Source organism: Oenanthe melanoleuca, chromosome 14, assembly GCF_029582105.1.
Source record: "Oenanthe melanoleuca isolate GR-GAL-2019-014 chromosome 14, OMel1.0, whole genome shotgun sequence".
NCBI classification, from domain to species: Eukaryota; Metazoa; Chordata; class Aves; order Passeriformes; family Muscicapidae; genus Oenanthe; species Oenanthe melanoleuca.
In genome coordinates this window covers 2,511,381-2,534,265 of record NC_079348.1, presented here as the reverse complement: position 1 = coordinate 2,534,265, position 22,885 = coordinate 2,511,381, and the positions used below count along the sequence as shown (strand labels likewise).

Below are 22,885 nucleotides of genomic sequence, written 5' to 3'. Positions count from 1 at the left end.
AATTAGAAGTTCACCTAGAAGTCTTTTTGTAAAAGAGTGACTGGTAAGTGCTTGTTGTTTCTTCTTTGTCTCCATATGTAGCAAAACTACACAAAGAAATAAGCAAATAGCCATGGGAAGGAAGAAATTCAACATGGACCCTAAGAAGGTAGAGAATTTTCTTTCACTTGTCAGGAATCAAGTTTCTGCTTGTAGTACAATCTATGACAAATACTTCTATGGTTTTTTTTAAGAAATATTTCTGATAATGTAAGTTCATAAGCCTTACTTTCATGTCCTGTAACTCACTGAGCAGAGGGTTAAATTGGAAGCAGCATCAGGTCAGGTGCCAGCTGTGTGCTTCTTTCATTCAAACAAACCCTTGATAATGGAGGTTACTTATCAACAACCAAATATGCCAGGTATTGATTGACCTGGCTTGCTTTGTAGCTGATAGAGGTGTTCTGTGTTGATATGTCAAATATAATTAAAAATTTTTTCATGTGTGGTTATTAGTGAGTTGTCATATTTGTTAATTGGTTCTCATGCAAACTTTTATATCTGGATAACTAAAGCCTCTTTCTGAAAAAGGCATGTGTGAACATCTGTATTTTTGTATATGCATATATACTTAGAGATGTGTTCCTATCTGACTTGTACAAGTTTGGTTACCAGTTTCAAAAAATGTGCTCTGCATGCAGCTAGGAAGTCATGCAGTTCTTTCTGAAGTGCCTCTCTGTTTCTTAAATAGTTGTTCATTTTCTGGAAAATTTGGGGACCTGCACATTCTCTTACAGACCTCCCCTGCAATATTTAAAAGAGCATCTTTGACATGTTTGACCTTTAGCTTTTGCTTTTCATATTTCATCTTCCTTGCTGTGTTTTATTGTCTTCTATTGTTTGTAATTGAGGTTACATTTTGTATTTGGGAAGAGTGTTCTTTAAGATCTTTTTGGAAATCGTTTAGCATTTGTTTTTCTGTGTTCTTGACATGCTTTCTTTCCAGTTGTGTTGAGTGCAGTTACATTTTGGTGGCTTTTCTGAAATGTTCCAAGTACAGCGATGGCTTCTGTTCTTCAAACTATTTCCAGTTTGCCAGAAATTCTCAAGTACAAGAACCCTTTCAAAACCACTGGCCATGTCTTTTAGTTTTATTTTCCATTTTGGTGACTGCTTAATTTCTGTTGAGGGCAGAATACCCCCAAATATCCTGGTAGTTTCCTGTGGTCCTCCAGCCCTTTCAAGTCCTGGAAGTCTGTGGCAAAGTCACAGGATGATGTCAGATGCTTTCATTCTAGCACTAACGATTTTTTGTTACGGTCCTTGCTGAATGAAATTATTTCTATAAATAAATGCTGTGGCCACATTGCTACTGTACATAATTTAAATGTGGTGAGCAGACTTAGAGCAGTAATTTCTTAATAATGCCTGTGATCAGTGGTGGCTGCAGTAGCTGTCTGCTCTGAAGCTGGGTCATGGTGTTGTTTGCAGCTGCTGTGTTAAGTTACAGACAGCTGAAGTACACATCCTTCTGGTGCTGGGAAAAGCTGCCTGGGGCTCACAGGGAAAAGGATGTTTTTCATTCAGAAACAGGAGGGAAGATGGATTTAGGAATGCCAAAGACCTGGAGTAATAATACTTGGGTTGAACCCACCAAATTTCCTCCTCCTTTAAAACCAGATAGCAGAGGTCTCGTGTTTTCATATTAGCAGGAACACAATAAGGTAATTTTCTTTCATCACTACTGTTTGAAGACCATTACACATGTGTGTGTGTATAGCAATTCTCCCTTGCCCCCTTTGAAAATAGGTGTGTTTTATGTACTTCCATGATGTTGTACCTGGGGTTTGGATTTAGTGAGCTCGTGAGGGAATGGTTGTAATGGTAAAGTTTGTAAAACGCTTCAGGAATCCCTGTGCAGAGCCAAAGTTGTGCTGGAAATTTGCTGTCCTGAAGTTGGTACTGCCTGTGTTGGGCCCAGGAAATGAATTCTCTGTGACAAAGGCAAGGTTTAAATAACTGCAAAATTTATAATTGAATTACCGTAAAAGCGATGAAATTCAAAGCAGGTTTCATTGCAGTGATGTAAAAAAAAAACCAAATAAATCCATGCAATATTTGTAGTGAATATGGAAAATATCTATAGCCATGAGTTTTGTGTGGGTAACTTAAACTAGTGCAGCTGTCATCTGTCTCCTGTCAGTCTACAGAAAGAAAATTTGCATTAAGACAAAAGCTGGCGTAGGAGGTGATGGGGGTTTGCTTGGCCTATTTTGCCATTTATTCCAGACACTGGAGTTGTTGTCCCAGACAAATTACTTTTCCTGTTTGACTTCTGGTTCTTTAACATCTTAGGAATAATTAAAAAAAAAATAAATCCAGGAAAAGGAAAATTAAATTGATTTTTGCAGTGTGGTAAAGTGTCTGCTTCTGTACATAGGAATTTGTTTTCCATACTTCAAGTCATGTCCATTATCAGTAACTTGTACAACTTCAAAAAACCTATTCAGATCAGCCTGTTTATACTAAGCATGAATAATATGGTCCAGGTGTTGAACCAAGGGAATGTGCTATTTCTGATATCAGAGGAAAGATTCCCTTTTTGATTGTCAGAGATGAGAGCTTTGTGTATAACTTGGGGTGTGAAAAAGTGCTATGTTTTGTAGTCAAATACTGTACAAATAAGCTTTGAAGGGATCAGTTTTGAGGAAAGCTCAGCAATTTCTCATCCAAGATATAATGGATATATTCTTTGCAAAGAAATCATGTGTGTTGTGAAATGACTTATCAAAATATTAAGTTGTCAGAGTGCCAGAGTGGCATCAGAAATTTTCAGATGATGAAATTGTTCTGAGAGAATTGCATTCCAGACTTTCTAAAGAAAGCGTAAAGCTTAAACATCACTGTTTACTTTTCCTGTTAAATTAGGTCAGAAAACTGACCATTTTTTTGTCAAGCAGGTAACCATTTTATTATTAAAAACTGGAATTAATCAAACAGAAGGATGATAACTTTTTAAAATGCTACTAGAAGGCCATTTATGCTATTTAAAAGAGGGATTATTTTCAGTTGTAATGAAGTAAATAATACTCCACTTGCAGAAATTGAAAAACTAGTATTCTTGAAATTCTGAAATAGTCTAGTATAGGATATTAGTAATAATTTATTAGCCTCTCTTGTACGTATTTGGAATCCAAGACATTAAAGCTACTTAAAGTTTCCATTTCTACTTTTCACCAGCATGTTATTAGAGTTTGAAGAAATCAGCAGGAACAGCAGCATCTGTGTTGGGGTCTGTGGGCTGTACAGAGGATGGTTATCTCTGCACGACCTGCTCAGAGTCGCAGCAACATCCCTCCCATCCTTTCCAGAATCTCTGTGTAACTCTCAGTCTCCTTTCTTTGCCACTTTCCAGAGGAGTCTCTGGGCTTCCCTAGCGTGTGCCAGTTGTAGGGCAGTAATTTATGGAGGATAGGACTCGTGGGGCTTCATCAAGTACCCTCTGAGGGACAGGGTAAGACTCCACCTGCCTTTGGTAGCAGCTGACTGAGCAGCCCTTTGTGAGTAGTGTAGTTCCAGTCCTTTGTGAGTAGTTTAGTTCCAGCACAACCAGAATTCACTGATAATCCCAATGTCAGCATAAACTCTATTAAACCAGTTTCAGTATCTTCAGCTGTGACTTCCTACTGCAAGTAGTGGCTTGATGTATTGGGTTGCAGTTTGTAGATTTTACCAGATGCTTTATTTTGTGTCATGGTGGTGATTAAGTTGTTTCTATGTACCTCTTCATTATATGATTTTGCAGATTATGGCTCTGCAGACATTGGTGCAATGTTGGGAACAGGCCAGCTCACACATTAGCTCCAAAGAGCAACATGCAATCATTATTCAATTAATATTTGATCTTTCAAATCAAATATTTAGGGTTGAGGGATTCAAACTGCCACCTAGTACTTCTAGCCTTAAAAATGTATTCTCATTTTCATCTTAAAACCAATACTAAATATTGCTCATCTAACTGAAAAACATTTGTTTACCATTTTATTAAAAGAAATACAAGTCTGTAGATAATATAATTCTTAATGTGCTAGGCATATGTCTATGTTAGTATATTAATACCAAATGTTAGGTGATACTTAAATGCTTGTGGAAGAAGGCATAACATTCCTTTTCTTCTGGAATTTCTTTTCTTAGGGAATACAGTTTCTGATAGAAAATGACCTCCTGCACAACACTGCAGAAGACATTGCACAGTTCCTTTATAAAGGAGAAGGATTAAATAAAACGGTGATTGGAGATTACCTTGGTGAAAGGTAAAGACATTGGAACTTTGCTCTTGAGCTTACAAAGCACTTTTACAGGTTTTGGGTAGTTCCCTTGTCCTTCACAGGCTGCAGGAAAGAGCTGTTCTAGTACTCTGACATCTTAAAAGCTACAGTGGGGATGTAAACTGCAACAGTATTGTGACAGGTTTTCTTCCTCTTAGGTGGTTATTTTTAAATGGGTACATTATGGAATGATATTTAATTAACTGTAGTTTAGTATTATGAGTAAACATTTGTCTGTAGTGTAGAATTCAATGCCATGAGCTTTTGGAATGTCTGAGAGTTGTGTTGCAACACTGCTGGTAACTCTTAGTGCTGTGTCCAGAGGAGGAGTGATTTACAGTCAGTAATAATTGGACAGTAAAGAAATTGCTTATTAAAACAGGTACTTCCTGGGACAGTAGTTGCAAGCAAACTCTGGTTTTGCCACTTCCCTGCACGCACACATCCCATTGCTGAGCAGGTGTCTCCAAGGGCAGCTGCACCCTGTCCTTATCAGTCCTGGTACAATAAACATGCAGTGTGCATATTTATGCACACTATTGCAAAACAGAGAATGCAAATGGCTTCCATTGCTGTGTAACCCAAGAATTGATTTTAAAAAGGCAGCTGAGAGAGGCAGCAGTGCAGTGGGTTGGAGTGTGTGTATGCACATGCTGGCACATGTTCCAGTGCCACTTAGGGAGCTCTCAAAGGTGACTCACTTAGGATGTGCTGCTGTGGTGATGGGTTGTGGCAGGTCTCTTTTGAGACACTCTCCAGTCTGGTTTCAGCAGCAACAGCATGGTTTTTGCTCAGCAGTTTCCTCTTGGCTTTCATAGGTTCAGTGAAAGTTTTGACTGTAATATGAGTATTTTAGATCTTTGTTATGAAGTCTCTATGCAGAATACGTAGACATGTCAACAGTTTTTATACAACAGAATTATGTCTGAGGTCATTCTCTCATGCTTTGCCACCCCCTCCCACAGGCCCATCATAAATTACTTCTGTATTCCAGCTAAATATAGCTGGAGACAATACCAGGTTAGTCAACAGACTGAAATATTTATATAACATTCTGCCATAAAGAGATAAATTCTATATTACTGAGTGTTATAGTCTTACAGCACTCAGAGAACTGAAAAAGTGAATGGTGAAATGGAAAAAGATAACACTTAAAATTATAGCAAAAAATTATAATAAATTAGAGATGAATTGTATTCTAAAAAAAGAGTTATGGAGTTTTTTTCTATGTGGGTAAGTCTTCACTTATTTTTTTAAGCGTCTTCCTGGAGCATTTGTGTTATTTGTCTTGTGTCTTTGGAGGTGTACCCAGCACAAGTACTCTATAAGCAAAATAAATAGTTTGCTTAAAGTAAAAACATACCCCTCTTTTATACTCTTATTCCACTCTCATGCCACTTAATTGAAAAGCAGTTGCCCTGTTGAATTGCACATTGCTAAATTTGATGAGAATTGCTTGGATTTGCTGACAGAACTGGTGTGTTCTGTAAACAATTTGGGAACATGCTAATGAATGAACAGTTGGTTTTAGGGTATTTACTCCTGAGTTTTGCAGGTTAGTCTGACTATGCAGTTAGTCAGCAAAGCAGCAGATAATTCCTGGTGGGTGCACACCTTCTGTTTTTGGGTGGAGGCTGATACGCAGCATTCTGTCTTGGTGAGGTATTTAAAGCACACCCTGAGGATTATAAACCTTTGTTCATCTGGCACAGGAACTCAGTGGTGTTGTAGGCCAGGTTCTGTCCATCCACATAGTTTTGTGTTCATTAATGCTTAAATGTTGCTTTTGAATTTTAACACCCTTGCATCAAACAAAGCAGGAATTGGCTCATGATTTGGTTAGTATAGGAGATGGGTGAGAGGAAGCCCATTCAAAACCTCTTCTGATTTTAGTTAAGTGTAGCAGTTCTTGGGAATGGAGTAAGGGTACAGTACATGCTAAGTAGCTCTTTTCAAAAGCTCTTCTTTTTCTTGGATGCAAGCAATAGAAGCATTTTTGTTTATTATCTCTGTACATAATTTAAATACTGCTTTAATACTTTCTGTTCTTAGAGTGGAAAAAAAATAGTTTGTTGTACGTTTTATGGCTAAAGAAATTAGTCTTGGATTAACCATTGTTTTAAGAATTCATGACAATTTCTGCAAAAGGCTTTTTGCTGAATAAATTTCTCAGGCAACCTCCTATGTCAAGGCATGTATAGTAATAATAAATGTGAAGCAAAGAAGGCACAGCTATTTTTAGGTCATTTAAATAAGCAGTTCTAAAATAAGTTCAAATGTACTGGCTTTTGCTAACCTACCAGCAAAAACTGGCAAAGCACTGCTGTTAAATATGAAAATCTCTCTTAAATAAATGTGTAGATTATTTCTGATGGCTTTATTTATCAGTATGATTGTTTATTTCCTTATTTCTTTTCAGAAGCAAATTGAGATAACTGACAAGTCTTTAAAGGTCAGAATTGTGATTGTCTATTTCCATTTTTGTCTTTCAGAGATGAATTTAATATTAAAGTTCTTCAGGCTTTTGTTGAACTCCATGAGTTCGCTGATCTCAATCTTGTACAAGCCTTAAGGTGAGTAAATTCTTTCTGGTTTTTGACCTGAGCTTCCTCTATCAAATTGCATGTTTATATGAGTCACTGTGTTGATTTATTCGACAGAAAGCTGCTCTACAGCTCAGCACAACTGTACAAATTACTGTGCAAGTGAGCAGAGACAGCTCTGTTTAACCCTTCTGATGCCTTGTGTGTGTGCTGCCTCTGAGGGTGAAAACTCCTGGTTATTTTCAAACACAAACAGCTGTTACTCTTTGGTGTGCCTGCCATATGTGGACATTTGAAGACCTGCTTTATATCTTAGCACAGAGATAGGTTAAAAAAGAAATAAACTCTTTACTTAAATAAGTAATTTTCTTCCTCCTTTTATTCTACCTCAACTTGTCCTTCTGGGCAGGGAGGGGGAAAAATCCACTGACTGTAGTCACTGATTGTGTTCAGTCACAGAGAGGTAAACTTTTTTTCCTTCTGCTTGCCTTAGTTTCCCACTTGTCATGTGAAAGATAGTGTGATATCTTAATTTATTTTTTTCCCTTGCTACATGAACAGCTCTCTTGATTTATCTGGGATGCTTGCATACACTGACCTTGTGAGATCCCTTCTCATCTTGATGAAAATCCATAACAGATCAAATTAAGTTGGCTTAGACAGTTCTGCCTGTTTTTTTGCTGCAAGTGACTCCCTCCTGACACCAGATAAATGGAAATGTCCGTGTGATCTTTGTTTCTGGTGCAGTGCCTTGTGATGTGGAGTCAGAACAGCTTTGCTATGGTTGAGTGATGTGGTGATGATAACTTGAGCTGCCTGAGGCTTGGGCCAAAGAAGCCTCTTCTGTGGCTGCTGAAGCTTGTCTGGGAAGCTTCATATTCCTGTCTCTTTTACCTAATTTGATGTTAGGTGTAACTTTATTCTTCCTTAGCAGCTGCTACTATTAAATGTTTGTATTTTGGTAGCTTACAAAATTGGTGATCTGGGTTGGAACCTTGCACGAGGTGAGTAAAAGATAGTACATAGAGCTGCCAAACTAAAGATGGCCTGTCACACTTGAATATAATGTCCTAAAATGAAAACTGATGAAGATAGGAGTAAATGGTTGTTATACTGGCATCCAGTGTACAGGGAATAGTGAGAACTTATTTTGCATGGCAGAGCATGTAACTTTGCTGGTTTAGATCCTGATTTAATTCAGACAATTCTTTTGTTAAAAGATAAAAGAATAAATGATGAAGTTAATTGGAACATTTTAGTGCCACAGTGTGCCAAAATAAATTTGTGACGACTTCTGTCCTGTATGCATTCCAGTGTATCTCTATGTAGAAATAATAAGTTACAAAAGTGAACTCTGTATTTCAGTTTATGCTGCTAAGCAGCAGCAAGATCTGCTGCATATATTACAAAATTACTAAAATGATGACATGAGTTTTTCTTTTTAAGGCCCAGGTCTGATTCTTGTAGGGTGAGCTTACAGTAGACAGGCAGCACCTCTCTAAGCACTGGGGTTTTCTTCTGGTTGTTACAATTTTTAGAAGGTTTTGTATGAATTTAAGTAAATATGTCAAATCCTTTTGTATTCCTTGTTTCTCTCTCCTTACACCAGAAATGTTATGTATAATGTGTCTTTTTACATTGTGAATAAAGTCTAGCTGACTGTTCATTGCTTTTTGTAGCCAGGAAACCCAGGGAGGATTGAACTCATTTTTTCCCAGCATAGCATTCTCATGGCAAAAATGGGATGCATACAGAAAATTGTTTACTAGTCTGGAAAAAAGAGAGATCCTCAGAATATGAACTGCCATATTATCTTGCCTGATAGCATGCAGTGTTGCTGGCTGAGTTACTGGGCTAGCCATCTGTGCATGTTGCTTTATAATAGCTCCTGACTTGTGTGTTGAGAGATTGAGAACATATTTCTAGGACATTCTATATAGACAATGCTGATTTTTTTTTTTTTTTTCTTTTGGATTGTTTTGGATTATTTGTAATAAATATTTAATATACAAATATTGGAATGAGTCTAACAACTATTCTTCCCTTCTGTAGACAGTTTCTGTGGAGCTTCAGACTCCCAGGAGAGGCTCAAAAAATTGACCGTATGATGGAAGCTTTTGCTTCACGTTATTGCCTTTGTAACCCAGGAGTCTTCCAGTCTACAGGTCAGTCACAGGAAACCACAGCAGTTCTTAAGTGCTTGTATGATCCAAATATATATTTATATTTGTGTGTGTGTGTGTATGTTCTGCTACATCTAATGCAAGGAGATAATGGGCAGCTGAAAGTTAGGAATAAAATAATGTGTGAAGTGAGAAATACCTGAGAACTGAGAAAATGTGACTGTCTAATCCAGGAGGTGCAAGCTTACAGTCAGAATGCATTTTCATTTATAAAACATCATAGAACTGGACAGGATGCCCTGGCATTGCTGTTCTGTTTGGTTATATACACAGATAGATTGCTCTTAATCATTTAATTTAAGGAACAGATAGGATGGGAAGAGGTTGGTGTAAAGCAGGTCTGTGACAGCTAGAGAGGGAAATAGCTACTGAAAACAAACTGCTGAAGATGCAGGCACATTTTTCCTCTCTGTAGCAGGTTTTCATCCTGCTTTTTCTTACACAGAATTTTGTACTTGAATTCTGGGAGAATTTGCAATAATCATAACCGTGTCAAGAGGCATAAAATTTCCTTTGTCATCATCTGATATTATCCAGTAGTGCTAGCTACCTCTGTATGCTAAGGAATTGAGTCAATGTAATTTTCAGTCTTTTTAAATGTAGTCAAAATATTATTTTGAAGAGATCATTCTTTCTCTTTGGAGAAAGCTTTGGAAATACTTTGAGTAGGAGGAGGCTGATGGACCAAGTTTATTATAGCATCCACCACTATGATTTAGGCAAAATCTGTGCAGAGAACATTTTGCCCAACACTTCAGCGTTTCAAGTGAAATGTTAATTTAAGGTGATGGCAATGATTTCATAAGAGTTTAAATTTTTTTGGATTCTCATACAGTTTTTCTTATACTTGTTTTTTATTTGATCTGTAACATTTTTTTCTTGTTGGGCTTACTTCAGCAGCTTAAGGATTTTAGACTTTTATATACCGTGTTCAGGATTTTTTGACTGTTTATTTTTCCTTATCAGTCAGGATGAGCTCTATACTAATACACACAACACATGGGAAGATAAACCATTTTTCAAATGTGATTTCAGATACATGTTACGTGCTTTCATTTGCCATCATTATGTTGAATACCAGCCTGCACAACCACAACGTGCGAGATAAACCCACAGTGGAGAGGTTTATCTCCATGAATCGTGGGATTAATGAAGGTGGAGACCTTCCAGAAGAATTGCTAAGGGTAAGTTGGGCAAGACAAAGCCTGGCTTTGTGTTTTTAATAGCAGACTTGAAAGTATGTACAACAGTTCTCAGGCAAATTTGTAAAGGGAAGGCAAAAGAACAAAATATATGTAACCATTTGAGTAGCTAAAAGAAGCTTTTTTTGTTACTCACAGCTTCTTTGAGCTGGTTCTCCTTATATCCAACCTTTTGTTGGGAACAGGCTGTTTCAGAGAAAGTGCTCTGTGTATCTCTCTGTAGTTTGCTTATGGCAAAATTCTTGTAGAATTGGTTTCTTATGAAAAAAGTCGTATTTCTATCAGAAAACGTAGTAAAAATTATTTTCTTCTTTATTGCCTCTCAGTTTTCCTTCATGTCTTGTGGAACTGCCTCCTTGAGAAATCTGTAAAAATAACTTCTGTAAAACAGTGTTACAGGCTACACCATTTTCTGAAAACCCAGATTCATTGGCAAAACTTGTACTAAATGAAGCTCATCTTGAAATCTTTGAAATATTAAATGCTGAAGTTAAAAGAATTGTCATTGCTAGGAGTGCATAAGAAGTTTGTACTGAAGAGAGACTTGCTTATAGATTAAGTAGTTTGATTTTAAACTTGATCAAAATAGTAAACGAAGATGGACGGGGGTGGTTCAGAATTTCATGGACAGCATTTCCTGTTCTCTTTACACTAATAGTCTGAGAAGCAGTAACATATCCTGGTTACATTTTCTGTTAAGACATTTATTAATGAGGTCTTTTTTCCTCTTTTATTTTTCTAGAATTTATATGAAAGTATTAAGAATGAGCCATTTAAAATTCCAGAGGATGATGGAAATGATCTAACGCATACATTTTTTAATCCAGATAGAGAAGGTTGGCTGCTGAAATTAGGTTAGTCACAAGGGCAGTTCTACTGCTGTCTGTTTGTTCTTTGTTAGCATGTTTGCTGCTCCGTGTCTTCCTGCTTTCTTGTCAAGGTAACAGGTTTAACTTTGTGTTTTAAAATGTATGAACCAAAATAAGTAGCTCCTTTATGTCCGAAGGCTGTTGCTTCTTATTTTGCATACCCAAATTAGCAATCTCGTTTCAAACTTGGGAGTTTTATTTCTGAGATCTGAGAAATAAAAACTCGTCGACAAAAAGGAAACACCACATGGTATTTACCACATGCTGTGACTGATAAATAACAACTAAGTCTCCATAAGGTCATTTCAGAAAACTGTGTGGTGTTTCAACACAGTTTTCTGTGTACAAAAAGAGGATTTCTCTTCAAATAGCTATTTTTGTATGTCTTTATTTTTCCATATTATTTGTGAGTTTCTCTTGGTTTGGTTTTGGCTATGATTTTTTAATGAGTGGTTTAAATGTGCCTTCTTGTTTTCCTTATGGCCTATGACCTATCACCTTTCTGTTCTGTGACTGGCTGTCTCTGCTTATTCTGCATTAGGAGGTACGTATCTGATTGCTTTCCAGCCCCCTCTTCTTCAGTTGCTCATTCTTTTATTTTCTTCCTCCTTCCTCCTGGAGTTTTCTTTTTTCTTTTTTTTTTTTTTTTTTTTTTTTAATCAGATTCGTTGTAGCATTTTGCTTTTTCACTCAGTGTCACTAACAGTGTCATCAGTGGTGCTCTGGGGGACTGGCATGTCAGTGTCTGACTCACATGCAAGTGTGTTCTGCAAAAGAAGAAAGTTTTTACATGCAAAGCAGAAAAATAAGGATGACTTCAGCACACTTTTCTCATTCATGGAAGAACATAACAAGGAAAGAATCTCTGCTAAGAGTAAACAGCATATCTTAGTCATGAAGTTTCAGTGTTTTTGTTACTTGTTAATGATAGTAGATTATTGAAAGATTGATTACATTTGGACTATGTATTTGTAACAGCTGTTCTTTTTCCTTCTTACAAGCTTTTTTACCTTTTTAAATAATATATTTAGCTTATTTAGCAGGGTCTTAAATGAGCTTCAAATTTAGGGTTGTAGAACCCTCAGGTAGCTCAGTCTCCTGGCAATACAAGATGCCTTTGTTTTTACAGACTCATGTAAAGCCCATGGGATTCACTTTTTCGTTTGCCCTGAGGGAATTATTTCCCTATATAAAGGACACTGTCACTTTGTTTTAAGAGTTGTTTTTTCAAAGCAATATTTTTTAAAAAATTTAAACACCAGCACACACTTCACTAGAGCCAGTTGTTGGCCACTTGAATGTGTTAAAGTGGAAGGAACTTTGCACTGGGAGAATGGTAACTGAAGTGTGGAAGGGCATGTGTGCTGGGGTGCACATGGGGAGGATGGTGAAAGTAGAGCCTGCTGCTTGCACCTGGAACTCGGTGGTCATGCTTGTGCTGGAAAGAAATGGATGTGAAAAGGAAACATTTGGAATTCATTCACGTGCTCCCCAATGTCGAATTCTGACCTTTCTGCTACAGATGCTGTGGAGCTCCTTTTCTAACTAAAAGAAGCAAAGCTTTTTGACCTGTATTGGCACAATTTCAAACATGACTTTGCAGCTTTTCTCCCTTTGTAGTATGAGATGATGTTTAACAGAATAGCCTTTCAGGCTGGTGTAGGTGGAATGTGTTTCTTGGAGAAGAGGTTGAGTGCAAGGCCATCCTGTGCCTGTTGCTGTTGCCAGTGCTCCCTCATGGACTTACACACATGATGAGAGTGCAGGCAAGTGTGAGTGTGTGTAGAGGAGTGACAACATCCTCTGTGGAAGAAACTGCCCATAAAGGACATCTAATAAAAAATAGAGGAAGAGAGACATTGAGGAAGCGATGACTGAAAGTAAGTGAGAGCTGCCAGGAACTTCTGCACAGTCTGTCTCTGGCTCTGGTGCAAAGTCAATAAACCACAGGACTGAAAACTCTGCCTGAGTCTTCAGTGTGTAGGATGCAGATGAGGCACAATGCACAGAAAACCCAGTAGTAAAAGGGTGTGTGAAGCAGAAGAGTGTTACACATAACACTCCCACGATATGAGGGTTATTTGAATAAAGAAATGAAACGTGTCCAGAAGCCTCTGGTGAATCAGCCTGGGAATGCCTGGAGCTGTGCTTCCATGAAAGACTGCATTTTTCCACAGACACAGACTGGTACAGACTAATACACTGCTAGTTTAGATGCAATGACCAGAAATAAACCTGGCAGTCTTTTTTTTTTTTTTTCTTTTTTTTTTTTCCCTTTTATTTCTTTCCTCTCCTTCGAGTTTCCTATTTGCTAGGATTATTTAACTGTATGTTGAGAATGCTGTCTCAATCCACATAGTTTGCATTTTTACAGTACTTTCTCTTGGGAAGCACTTCTTATGAAATGGGTAGGGTTTCCTTCAGTTCTAGAAAGGTCTGACATTAAAAATTTGTGTATTGTTGAAATGCTAAGGAGGCAAACTCACTGTATGAGGGTTTAAGTGCTCTGTTGTGATAACTTAAAAGTTGTAATAGGAAGTTTTTATATAAAACTATAAACATGACTAAGACTACTTGCAGACCCTGAGTATATCAAGACAGTATTTTGTATATGGTGTTTCTTGTAGTCAGCTCTTCCCATTTAGGTAGTTGTGCCCCTTTTTCAGTATTCCATCCCTCACTATATTGATTTTCTCTGGGCAGAAGATGAATATCATGAAACTTTCATATATTGTAAAATTCATCTGTCCAAAAGACCAGTCTGGGTTTTAAAAGGCTGAAAGAGTGCAGAAGGTTTTAGGAGAGTTTGCTGCTCTGAATTGTTCAGAGGTTACTGCATTAAATCCAAGTGCTAAACCTGGCAGCCCGACAGCAATTCTGGTTTTATCTATCTAGACTTAGCCAGTGCCTTTAAATAGACACCTTTATCTTGGTAGGCCTGAATTATCATTCAGTTCTGCATTGTTTGAAGCATGGTGTAATGAAAATGAATGCAGCAAGTTAAAAACTGAAAGCTGCTGAGTGCTAGTGAGTCCTCCTTGGAGCAGCTTGACACATTATGAGCCTTCAGATTTTTCTGCATAATGAGTGGTGTTGATACCATGAAATTTTCTGCCATCCACTCTAAGGTATTCTGAAATTGTTGCCTGTGCTCTTTTTGAGAATGCCCAATTTAGAACCGTTTTGCCAGGAAGGTGTGTCCTTGCCTTAGACAGCTTCTCTTGGCAACTTGCTTGGTTTGTGTAATATTTTCTTCTAGTTAGAGGGAAACTATGACATTACTCCCCCAAGCTGGAGAGGAAATGATTCCAGCCAGACACACGAGTGTGTTAATTTTTTCTGCCAGCCAGGCGGTTACGGAGTGCTTGGAGATGTTCCAACAGCTTCACATCCGGCTCTGTCCCGCCAGCGGTGCTCGTTCCAGCACATCTGTCCTTGGGAGGATGTTCTTCCTCTTCCCTAATCTGGGTGGGAGAGCAGTGCTGCTTGATCAGGAAACCAAGTGCCTTCCGGTACCTGCTTGGCTCAGTGGGGCCTGGGGCTCTTCCAGTTGAGGCAGTCAGTGCTGTGGTCAAGGGAAAATGCTTTTTAACTGAAAGCCAAGCTATGATCCAACCAACTGTGTAGTTCCTGAGGCTCTTCTGTCTGGTGCTATCTAAAGTCAGGAGAAAACAAACATTCATGGTGTATGCATCTGTCTGCTTCAGCTCTAAAACTTTTATATAAATGAGCTGAAAATTTGGGTAGAACTTTCTAACTTTAGATACCTTTCTGCCTTTAGCCTTAAGGCCTTTTTTACTTTGGAAATTTATGTTTCCTAAGTCATTGCCAGTTGTTTTCCCCTTTATTATAGATGGTTTCTTTTACCTTATTACCTAGTTTGTACTTTGCCCAGAGTTAAAAAAGAAGTAATCTTAAGTTACAAAGGTGAAGAGGATTTCTATTCCTGTTTCTGTACGTTTTACCTCGTAGCCTTTTCTTGTAGTTTACTTACATTTCCACCTACTGTGGAAAATACTGTGCTTCTATATTTCATTATTTGACATGTCTGTATATTTTTGTAATCAGCTTGATCTTTCAGAAGTATGTCACTTATCTCTCCACTTCTGTAGATGTTTATGGATTCATGCTCTGGTTTTCTTGATCCTCCTCTGCTAACTTAATTCCTTCCAGTCTTAATCTTTAAAAGGCTGGGAGCTGGAATAAGAGATGAAGTATGGTGCTAAACCCTCTGTTGTTATTTTGTGAGCCTACAGCAGTCTCAGCTGAGGACAAGAATGTTTTGTTATCACATGTTTTTACCTATTAATCTCATGTGCAGTTTAGAGGCCATGGTGCCTTATCAGCCAACAGTCTTGGCTGCAGCCCATTGTGAAGGCATATTAAACATGTGTGATGTGGTGACCCTTGCAAAATTGATTAGCACAGATTAGATTTTGAGCTTTATTAGAGTTTCTTTGCTGTTGACAGCTGAAACTCAGTAATGGAATGGGGAAACAGAGGCTTATATATGAGAATAGTTCCTTATCCTGCCAAAAAATCCTGCTTAACTGCTTTATTTTGGGGGGGAGTTTCTTTCTTTTTTTTTTTTGGAAGAGTAACTGATAGCTTGGTGGAGCAGGGACTTAAGGTCTATTTCTATGACTCCCATGAGTGCTGTTGTGAACTACTGGCTGTTGAAGGGAGCAGTAAGAGGGATGTTGTTGGAAATACTTAATCTTCTTTGTGGCTTCCCTAGAGCTGGGAGATGTTTCATGACAAAAGCTTCCTCAAAACTGCAGCATGATTACAAAAGTTTTCAGGTTTGAGAAATCTGGCTTTTCCAGAGAGAGTGGATGTTTTCAGGAAAACATTCAGCAAAGTCAACTGCTGCTCACTGCTTGGCAATTCATATTGTTCTGGGAGTGTGTGTTTTAGGTTTGTTTCTTTCTTCAATTATAAACCGGTCTTCTTTTAAATATATGATTATTACTGATCTTTTATTGTGTTTTGATATGTTATCACAGTTAATGAGAAACACCTTTGTTCACTTTAATCTGCTCTGTGATAGTAACCTTTCCCTGTTTGATTCCTTCTCTCTCCTCATGAATTATTTTCCTACTAGAACTGGGCAGGCCATGACCTCTGGTAGCTGATGTTACCTGTTAGCCTGAAAAACATGGTTGGTTTAGGGCCATAAGAATGTTCAGTGCTGTTGATGTGCTGACCTTGGGGAGCAGAACGTGACTTAGAGCCGTGCAGTGGGTGCTGGGTGGTGTGAAAAGCAGTCACGTTGTGCTGCTGGCAGGGAGTGCCCTGCACTCACCGTGACTCGGCGGCTGCTTTTCCATTGCTCTGGAGGTGACTCAAGCCTGAGTTCATCATCCCAAGCCCAAATACTTCCTGATACTTGAGCCAGCTCTCGGTCAAGGTGATGGGGAATTTTTCTAGTGACTTACGTGCCAGTTTGAACATCTCTGCAATGTTTTATTTAAGGATCTGTCACAGTGGTTGTACTAAAATGCCACCAGTTCTTCCCTCACTGTCTCCAGTTCACTCAACCATTCATTGTGTCACGGCTTCTGCATCTTGCACTATTTTGCCTTCGCTTATTTCACCACACCTGCTTGCAGATTAAATTTTTCTTAAGATACTGAGTGCTTCTGGTGGAAACATCAAGTTTAGAGTATGTTGAATGTTGCAGTGTGTTAGCACTGGGTTATTCTGGAGGCTGTGAAACCCAGCAAAAGGAAGGGTGCAACATGCAACATACTTGGTCTGCAATGCAAATATGCAGGAGATTGGTATCAAGAAATGTCATGATATCCCTAGAATTGTTCTTTAATTTAATATGATTTGGATTTCTGTATTAAACAAAAACCCAGCTAGCATAAGCAGAACAAAAATATTTAAAAATTATGCTTATGTCTTAAATTTGATTGTATAACTTGCATTAAACTAGGTGTCTTGTGTGTATTGATGGTGCTCTTCTATGCACAGGTGTTCAATAGCAAGATCAACTCTTTTGAAATGTTGGTTTAATGAAATTAAATCACTGCTGAATGGATGATGCACAGGTGGTGACATAATCCTGAAGTCAGATAACTATGGTGGATCTAAACCTTTAAACTAATAACATATGCATGCTCTATCTACAATTGTCTTTCTTGGAAATTAGTTTAAAAATGATGTAATGTGGGAAGCCAGGTGTGTTCTGAAGCAGCCAATGGCAGAAAAACAACTGAAAAGGCCAAAACAATACTGTTGTTTCTAAAAGGGAACTGTTCCCTACAGGGTGACATTAACAGGTGTAAGGAAGAGGAACTCAGTGGTTGCTGATGTCTAAACAGTTAACGAAGCAAAAATTGGCATTTTTGGAGCAGTAGATATTTCTTCTGTCAAGTGTACTCAACATGTATTTCATGTATTAACCCATGAAGAGAAGATGTTTTTAAAATATTGAAAGATGACAAATACTAAATATGGTAAATTTTGGCATAGAATTTGCTTCTCATTGATGACACATCATATTTGCTCTGTTAACGTTTATGAGTACCTTAAGCACTTGATGTTAAATCTGGAAATAAAGACAGATTGTTAATCACATGTTTGCTTATGGGTGGAGTGACAGGAAGGTGATAAAATGCCCTTAATTTTATTGATGAGACCCTTTCCTTGCCCAGGCTGTCGAGGGGTTGCTCCTGTTGCAGTTGCTGGTTCTGCAGCTGGTGCTGGTGTCAGAGCAGCCCAGGGCTGTTCTCACTCACACCTGGCAGCACTGGCTGTGTCCAGCTCTGTATTTTGGTATTTTGGTGCAGTGAACACATGTGAGGGCCTGGGCAGAGGGAGCAGCTCTGGCCACTCACTGTTCCCACAGCTCTGATGGCACCTCCATAGTTGATGCTGCCTCAGGACAAGTTGCAGTAACAAGTTCCTTTAACCTCACTCATCTGTGCCTGATCCATTTACCATTAAGCAATTAAACCATACTTGGGAGAATAAGCAAAACTTAATTGTTTCCTTGCCCTTTGTTGAAGGCCTGACAGCAGCACATGTTTAATTCTGGAATACCTTTTGTTTGTAGGGGGAAGAGTAAAAACATGGAAACGGAGATGGTTTATTCTGACTGATAATTGCCTCTATTACTTTGAATACACAACAGTGAGTATATATATCTTGGTGAATTTTCTTTGTCATGAAGATTTATAAGTTGCTAAAAATGTGATATTTTCCTAATTTCTTTTAGGACAAAGAACCTAGAGGAATTATTCCATTAGAAAATCTTAGCATAAGAGAAGTCGAAGACCCTAGAAAACCAGTAAGACAGTTTAATATTTATTTTTTAAATGAAGATGAGTAAACTATATGGAACTTAATTGTACTGTTGAATGAATTTGTCAGTTTTGTTCTGCTCTTTTAAATTTAGTACTTCATTTCTACCTTGCAGAACTGCTTTGAGCTCTACAACCCCAGTCATAAAGGTCAAGTAATTAAAGCATGTAAAACTGAAGCTGATGGTAGGGTGGTGGAAGGCAACCATGTAGTGTACAGAATATCTGCTCCCACCCCAGAAGAGAAGGAAGAGTGGATTAAATCTATCAAGTGAGTTTGAAGTCTTAAATGTCTCTCAAAAATGAAGTGTAAGCTCTTTTCAGAGTATGATACTAAGAGAATTTGTGTAACTTGTTTGAAGAACTCTGATGTGGCAATGTCCTTGAGGATTAACAATGAGCACTGTGGGGTTGATGGATCAGGATACAAATCTGTTACTGTTTGGTCCTAAGGAAATCGTGCTGCTAACTCAAATGAGGAGAATATGGATTTATTGTTCTGTGCAAATGTGAAACCTTGTGGGAATTGTCTTTAAACCTAATTCTATTGGATTCTTAGTTCACCCAACTTTAGTGACATGTATCTTAAGCATGTTCACAAGCAGCTTTGAACATCTACAGCTGGACTTTATGTTGGAAGGTTTCTAAGCACACCCACACTAAAAGAAATAATATTCAAGGTGTGAAGGTGTGAACTCTACACAAATCACAGTGGAATAGCACCTTGTGCTGAAGAAATATCTGTGGTGTTTAGAAGTCAGCCATCCATCTTTAGAGTGTGGAGTCATCCATAAGGAAGAGAGAACAAAAGTTTTAGTGTTCAAAACCAGGTATTTGTTAACCAAACCAATGATTCCTTTTTTCTCTTTCAGAGCAAGTATCAGCAGGGATCCCTTTTATGATATGCTGGCAACAAGGAAAAGAAGAATTGCAAATAAGAAATAGAATATGATCAGCAACCTATAACTGAGCATACTGTGGAGTGATGAATTGGACAAACTAAATGAAGACAACTGTAAATTTTATATATATATATATATATATACATATATATATACATTTTACTATGGCATAAAAACTTGGCATAACTTTTGGGGGTGAATAGTTACTGGTATATCATTTGAAGTAAGCTTCAAATCCCAGAGAATTATTATATTGAACTTATTTCAACTGAACACATGGAAGATTTTTTTTTTTCACTTGCATTAGTGACAATTCCAGTTTACTTGGGCTGGGAGGGAAGGAGTTCAGGGCTAACACTAAAATGTCCTCTACCTGTTACCTGAGCACATTTCCCATAAAAGAAGGAGTGATTATAAGACTTTGAGTTCTCACTAAAGTGCAGCACCAACAGTGGAGCACAGCATGATCTGGCACTGCATTTTCCTGTCAGCAGAAACCTCACAATCCAATGTCAGTTTTCAGTCGTGTGTGTTTCACAGTAACAGCTGAGTGCAGCTCTCATTCAGGATTCCTCTCCTACCTGTATGGAAATAGCTTTTCTTCAGAAACACAGTGACTGGCAGCTCAGTGGGTACCTTGTGGTGCCAAAAGGTTTGTCAGTGTGCACTGAAACCCAGGCAGGGCCCAGCAGCAGAGGTTTGAGACTGTTGCTGTGACATGAAGTGCCAGATGTCATCTGGTGTTTGCCAGTTGGCTAAAACTCATTCCTGTCTGCTCATACACTCACAACAAACACTAACAAACGACTGGTTTAATCTGCTTTTTATATAGTAATGTCCTTCTTATGTTTGAGATGCTATAGTTTGATTAACACTAAGTTACTACTAAAGGAGAGAAATGACAGGGCTTGGGTGATTTTAGGCCTTGCATGTGAAAACCCCCCCAAATAAATTCAGATGCATTGACTGTTTTTAAATGGAGAAGCCAAGAAGGTGAATTGTCTCTAAGATGCAGCCCTGCAGAGTTAAGCAAGCAGGATTCATTCCTTTGCTTGATAACAAACTTGGGACATACAGAGTTTGTGCAAGTTCATACAAGTTCAGTATTTTTATTGCATTCATAAAGGCAATTTTCAGTTTGTGCAACAGCAGTTGAAATTGAAAAAAATAGACATTTTTACTAAAAAATAAAGTATTGATTACCTGGTGCAGCTAGACTTCCCCACAGGCATGTCTCTCTGCTTTTGAAACCTGTAAAGATCTTTCTGTGATGGGTCTTTCAGGAACACATCAACTGCTGCAGCAGATTTTACTCCAATGTTTTTCTGTTGATAGCACACATACTATTCTTAAGGTGTAAAGCCCCTAATTCCACAATGGGGGCAAAAAATGGGAGGTTTTGACTCTACTGCTTCTGTTACTACTCAGTTTTTCCCAAACTTGTTGAGCCTGAGCCCTGCCTACTGTGCCAGTGAGTGTGTTGGAGACCCAAAATGTTAAAGCAGCTTTGCTTGTTGGTTATGGGAGCACCTCTGGGTCTGCTGTAGGGGGATGTGCTGCACTGGCAAACCCACAGACTTACCAAGCTGATCTGTTTGAAATCTCCTTTGAACTTTAAGGGAGAGTCTGTTTCACTGTTCTGTCTTACTGATTTGCCTTGTTTTGCATGGGGTGTCAGCCTTGTGAGTGTTTTGCTTTATTGCATGTTTGCAAAAGAGGCTGGGAGGAAAAGAACAAAGTAAGCCTTCCTGCATTTTAGATTTTCCCCAGGGTGTGTGGAATTCCTTGGGTGAATGTTTAAATCTTAGTGCTTCCAAAGGAGTAAAACTCAGCCAGAGGAGGTAGAATCCTTGAATAAGTGTCAGTGTGGGGATCTTTTCTTAATGGAATACATTTAAACTCTTTATAGAAATTAAGTTGTGTGTCCTGTGTTTGCAAAGCAGCACAATGATGGAGCTGCTGCCAGCTCTTACTTTAAGTCTTCTGTTCTGCAGTGACATTTTTTTTCAAGCACTGCCTACATCAGTCTTGGCTTTGGACAAGTAGATTTGTAATGCAAATGGTGACAAGCCAAATCAGTGGTACTAGTGAGCATAAAGGTGAAAAACAGAAAATACAGTATTTCTGGAGAAGTGTGAGATTACAAAAGCATTAATAAGCCATGAAGCACTTTTGTATCAATTCTTATCTTCTGAAATACCACCTTTGAGGAAATCTATTTATTTAACCAGGTGAGGATGTCTGCCTATAAGCATGAAGGAAAGGCCTTGACAGTTAATTTGCTGTATTTAGTTTGAAGTTCTTATATCCAGCAGAAATAATTATTTAGAGTAACATGTAACTGAGGATATTATAGCAGGAAATATATTGTTTCTTAGCATTGAAATGCAACATCTTAAACAGCTACTTGTGGTGCTCAGTGTATCTATTTAATTTACCAAAGCTAATGGAATAGCATTTTTGTGTGTTTTAATATTTGATTTCAAATGTTCTTTGTAACAGTATTAACAGGGAGTGAAACTGGCCCAAAATTTCCACTGGCCACGAGGCCAGTAAAACAAAGTGGCTTGTGAAAATTTTGGCCATATCAGGTACTATCCACGAGGGTGAAGAAAAATCTCTCAACCTTTCCCTTTTTTATTGGGCTACAAGTCCAGGAGTGGCTACTGAAAGTGGCTGCTCTGTGGCCTAAAGCAGGATCTGTTACAGTTTGGCCATGCTGAGGAAAAGTCCTCTGGGGACAACAGGTTCTCCCTTCCTGTGGCACTGAAACTTGAGTAATTCTTGAGCTCTTTGCTTTTGACCCTGCCCTCTACAGCTGCAGGGACAGTGAGAGCTGTGGTGCCAGTGCAGCTGGGAGGGAACTGTACACAAAACTTAAGCTCAGCTGGACTGACTTAAATTTTACAATGTTCTGAAAAATAAGCTCTGCGTCACTTAGCATTTTGAACCATTTTAAACTGGTACAAAACTGAACCTTTATAAAGTGAGCAGCATTTATAATGCTTCATATATTAAAAAAACTGCATATTTTTAAGATTTATTACATATCTATGTAGATATGCTTGCTGGAAAAGCTAGGTCTGTTGTAGACCAGATACTACAAATTAAGACTTGTGGCTTACCAGTTTCATTTCTATATTTTCTTGGAAAATGTTTCTAGCTAGAGTTTAAATATAAAATGTAAATATTGTACAGGTATGTATTGATATGAGTATTACTTGGTGTATACAAGTGATTTGCATGACATTCTGTATCAATCATTGTTATAACGGTGATGTTCTGTAAAGCCACTGCAATATTAATGTTTTCATTTATCATTAAGAAGTGTTGCTTAAATCTGTCAATTTTCTCAAAAATAAAGTGTGAAACTGTACTGTCTTCTCCTTTACCAGGAATTCATGGAAGGCAATTGCTGACTCTTAAGAGGTTAAGGTAAAAGGCCTCTTTTCCCTACCCTTAGGCACAGTAATTTAAATTATAAGTTTTAATTTTTCAGAGAAAAAACCCTTCAACTGCAAAATGTTTCAGTAAAGTGTGGTACCACAGGAGTGTGACTCCAGTAAAAG

At 38.1% G+C, this 22,885-nt stretch overlaps 1 protein-coding gene across 2 annotated transcripts in view; it reads left to right on the top strand.

Moving 5' to 3' along the window:
• Positions 1-22,692, top strand: part of CYTH3 (cytohesin 3) — a 46,986-nt gene extending 24,294 nt beyond the window's left edge. For both annotated transcript variants that reach the window (XM_056503578.1, XM_056503577.1), the window contains 10 exons: positions 82-148; positions 4,174-4,292; positions 6,800-6,880; positions 8,903-9,015; positions 10,069-10,217; positions 10,978-11,089; positions 18,168-18,244; positions 18,330-18,401; positions 18,531-18,685; positions 19,287-22,692. In XM_056503578.1, coding sequence (XP_056359553.1) covers positions 82-148; positions 4,174-4,292; positions 6,800-6,880; positions 8,903-9,015; positions 10,069-10,217; positions 10,978-11,089; positions 18,168-18,244; positions 18,330-18,401; positions 18,531-18,685; positions 19,287-19,359 — 1,018 coding nt within the window. In that variant the 3' untranslated portion in view covers positions 19,360-22,692. The remainder of the gene's footprint in view (positions 1-81; positions 149-4,173; positions 4,293-6,799; positions 6,881-8,902; positions 9,016-10,068; positions 10,218-10,977; positions 11,090-18,167; positions 18,245-18,329; positions 18,402-18,530; positions 18,686-19,286) is intronic.
• The last annotated feature ends 193 nt before the right edge of the window (positions 22,693-22,885 follow it).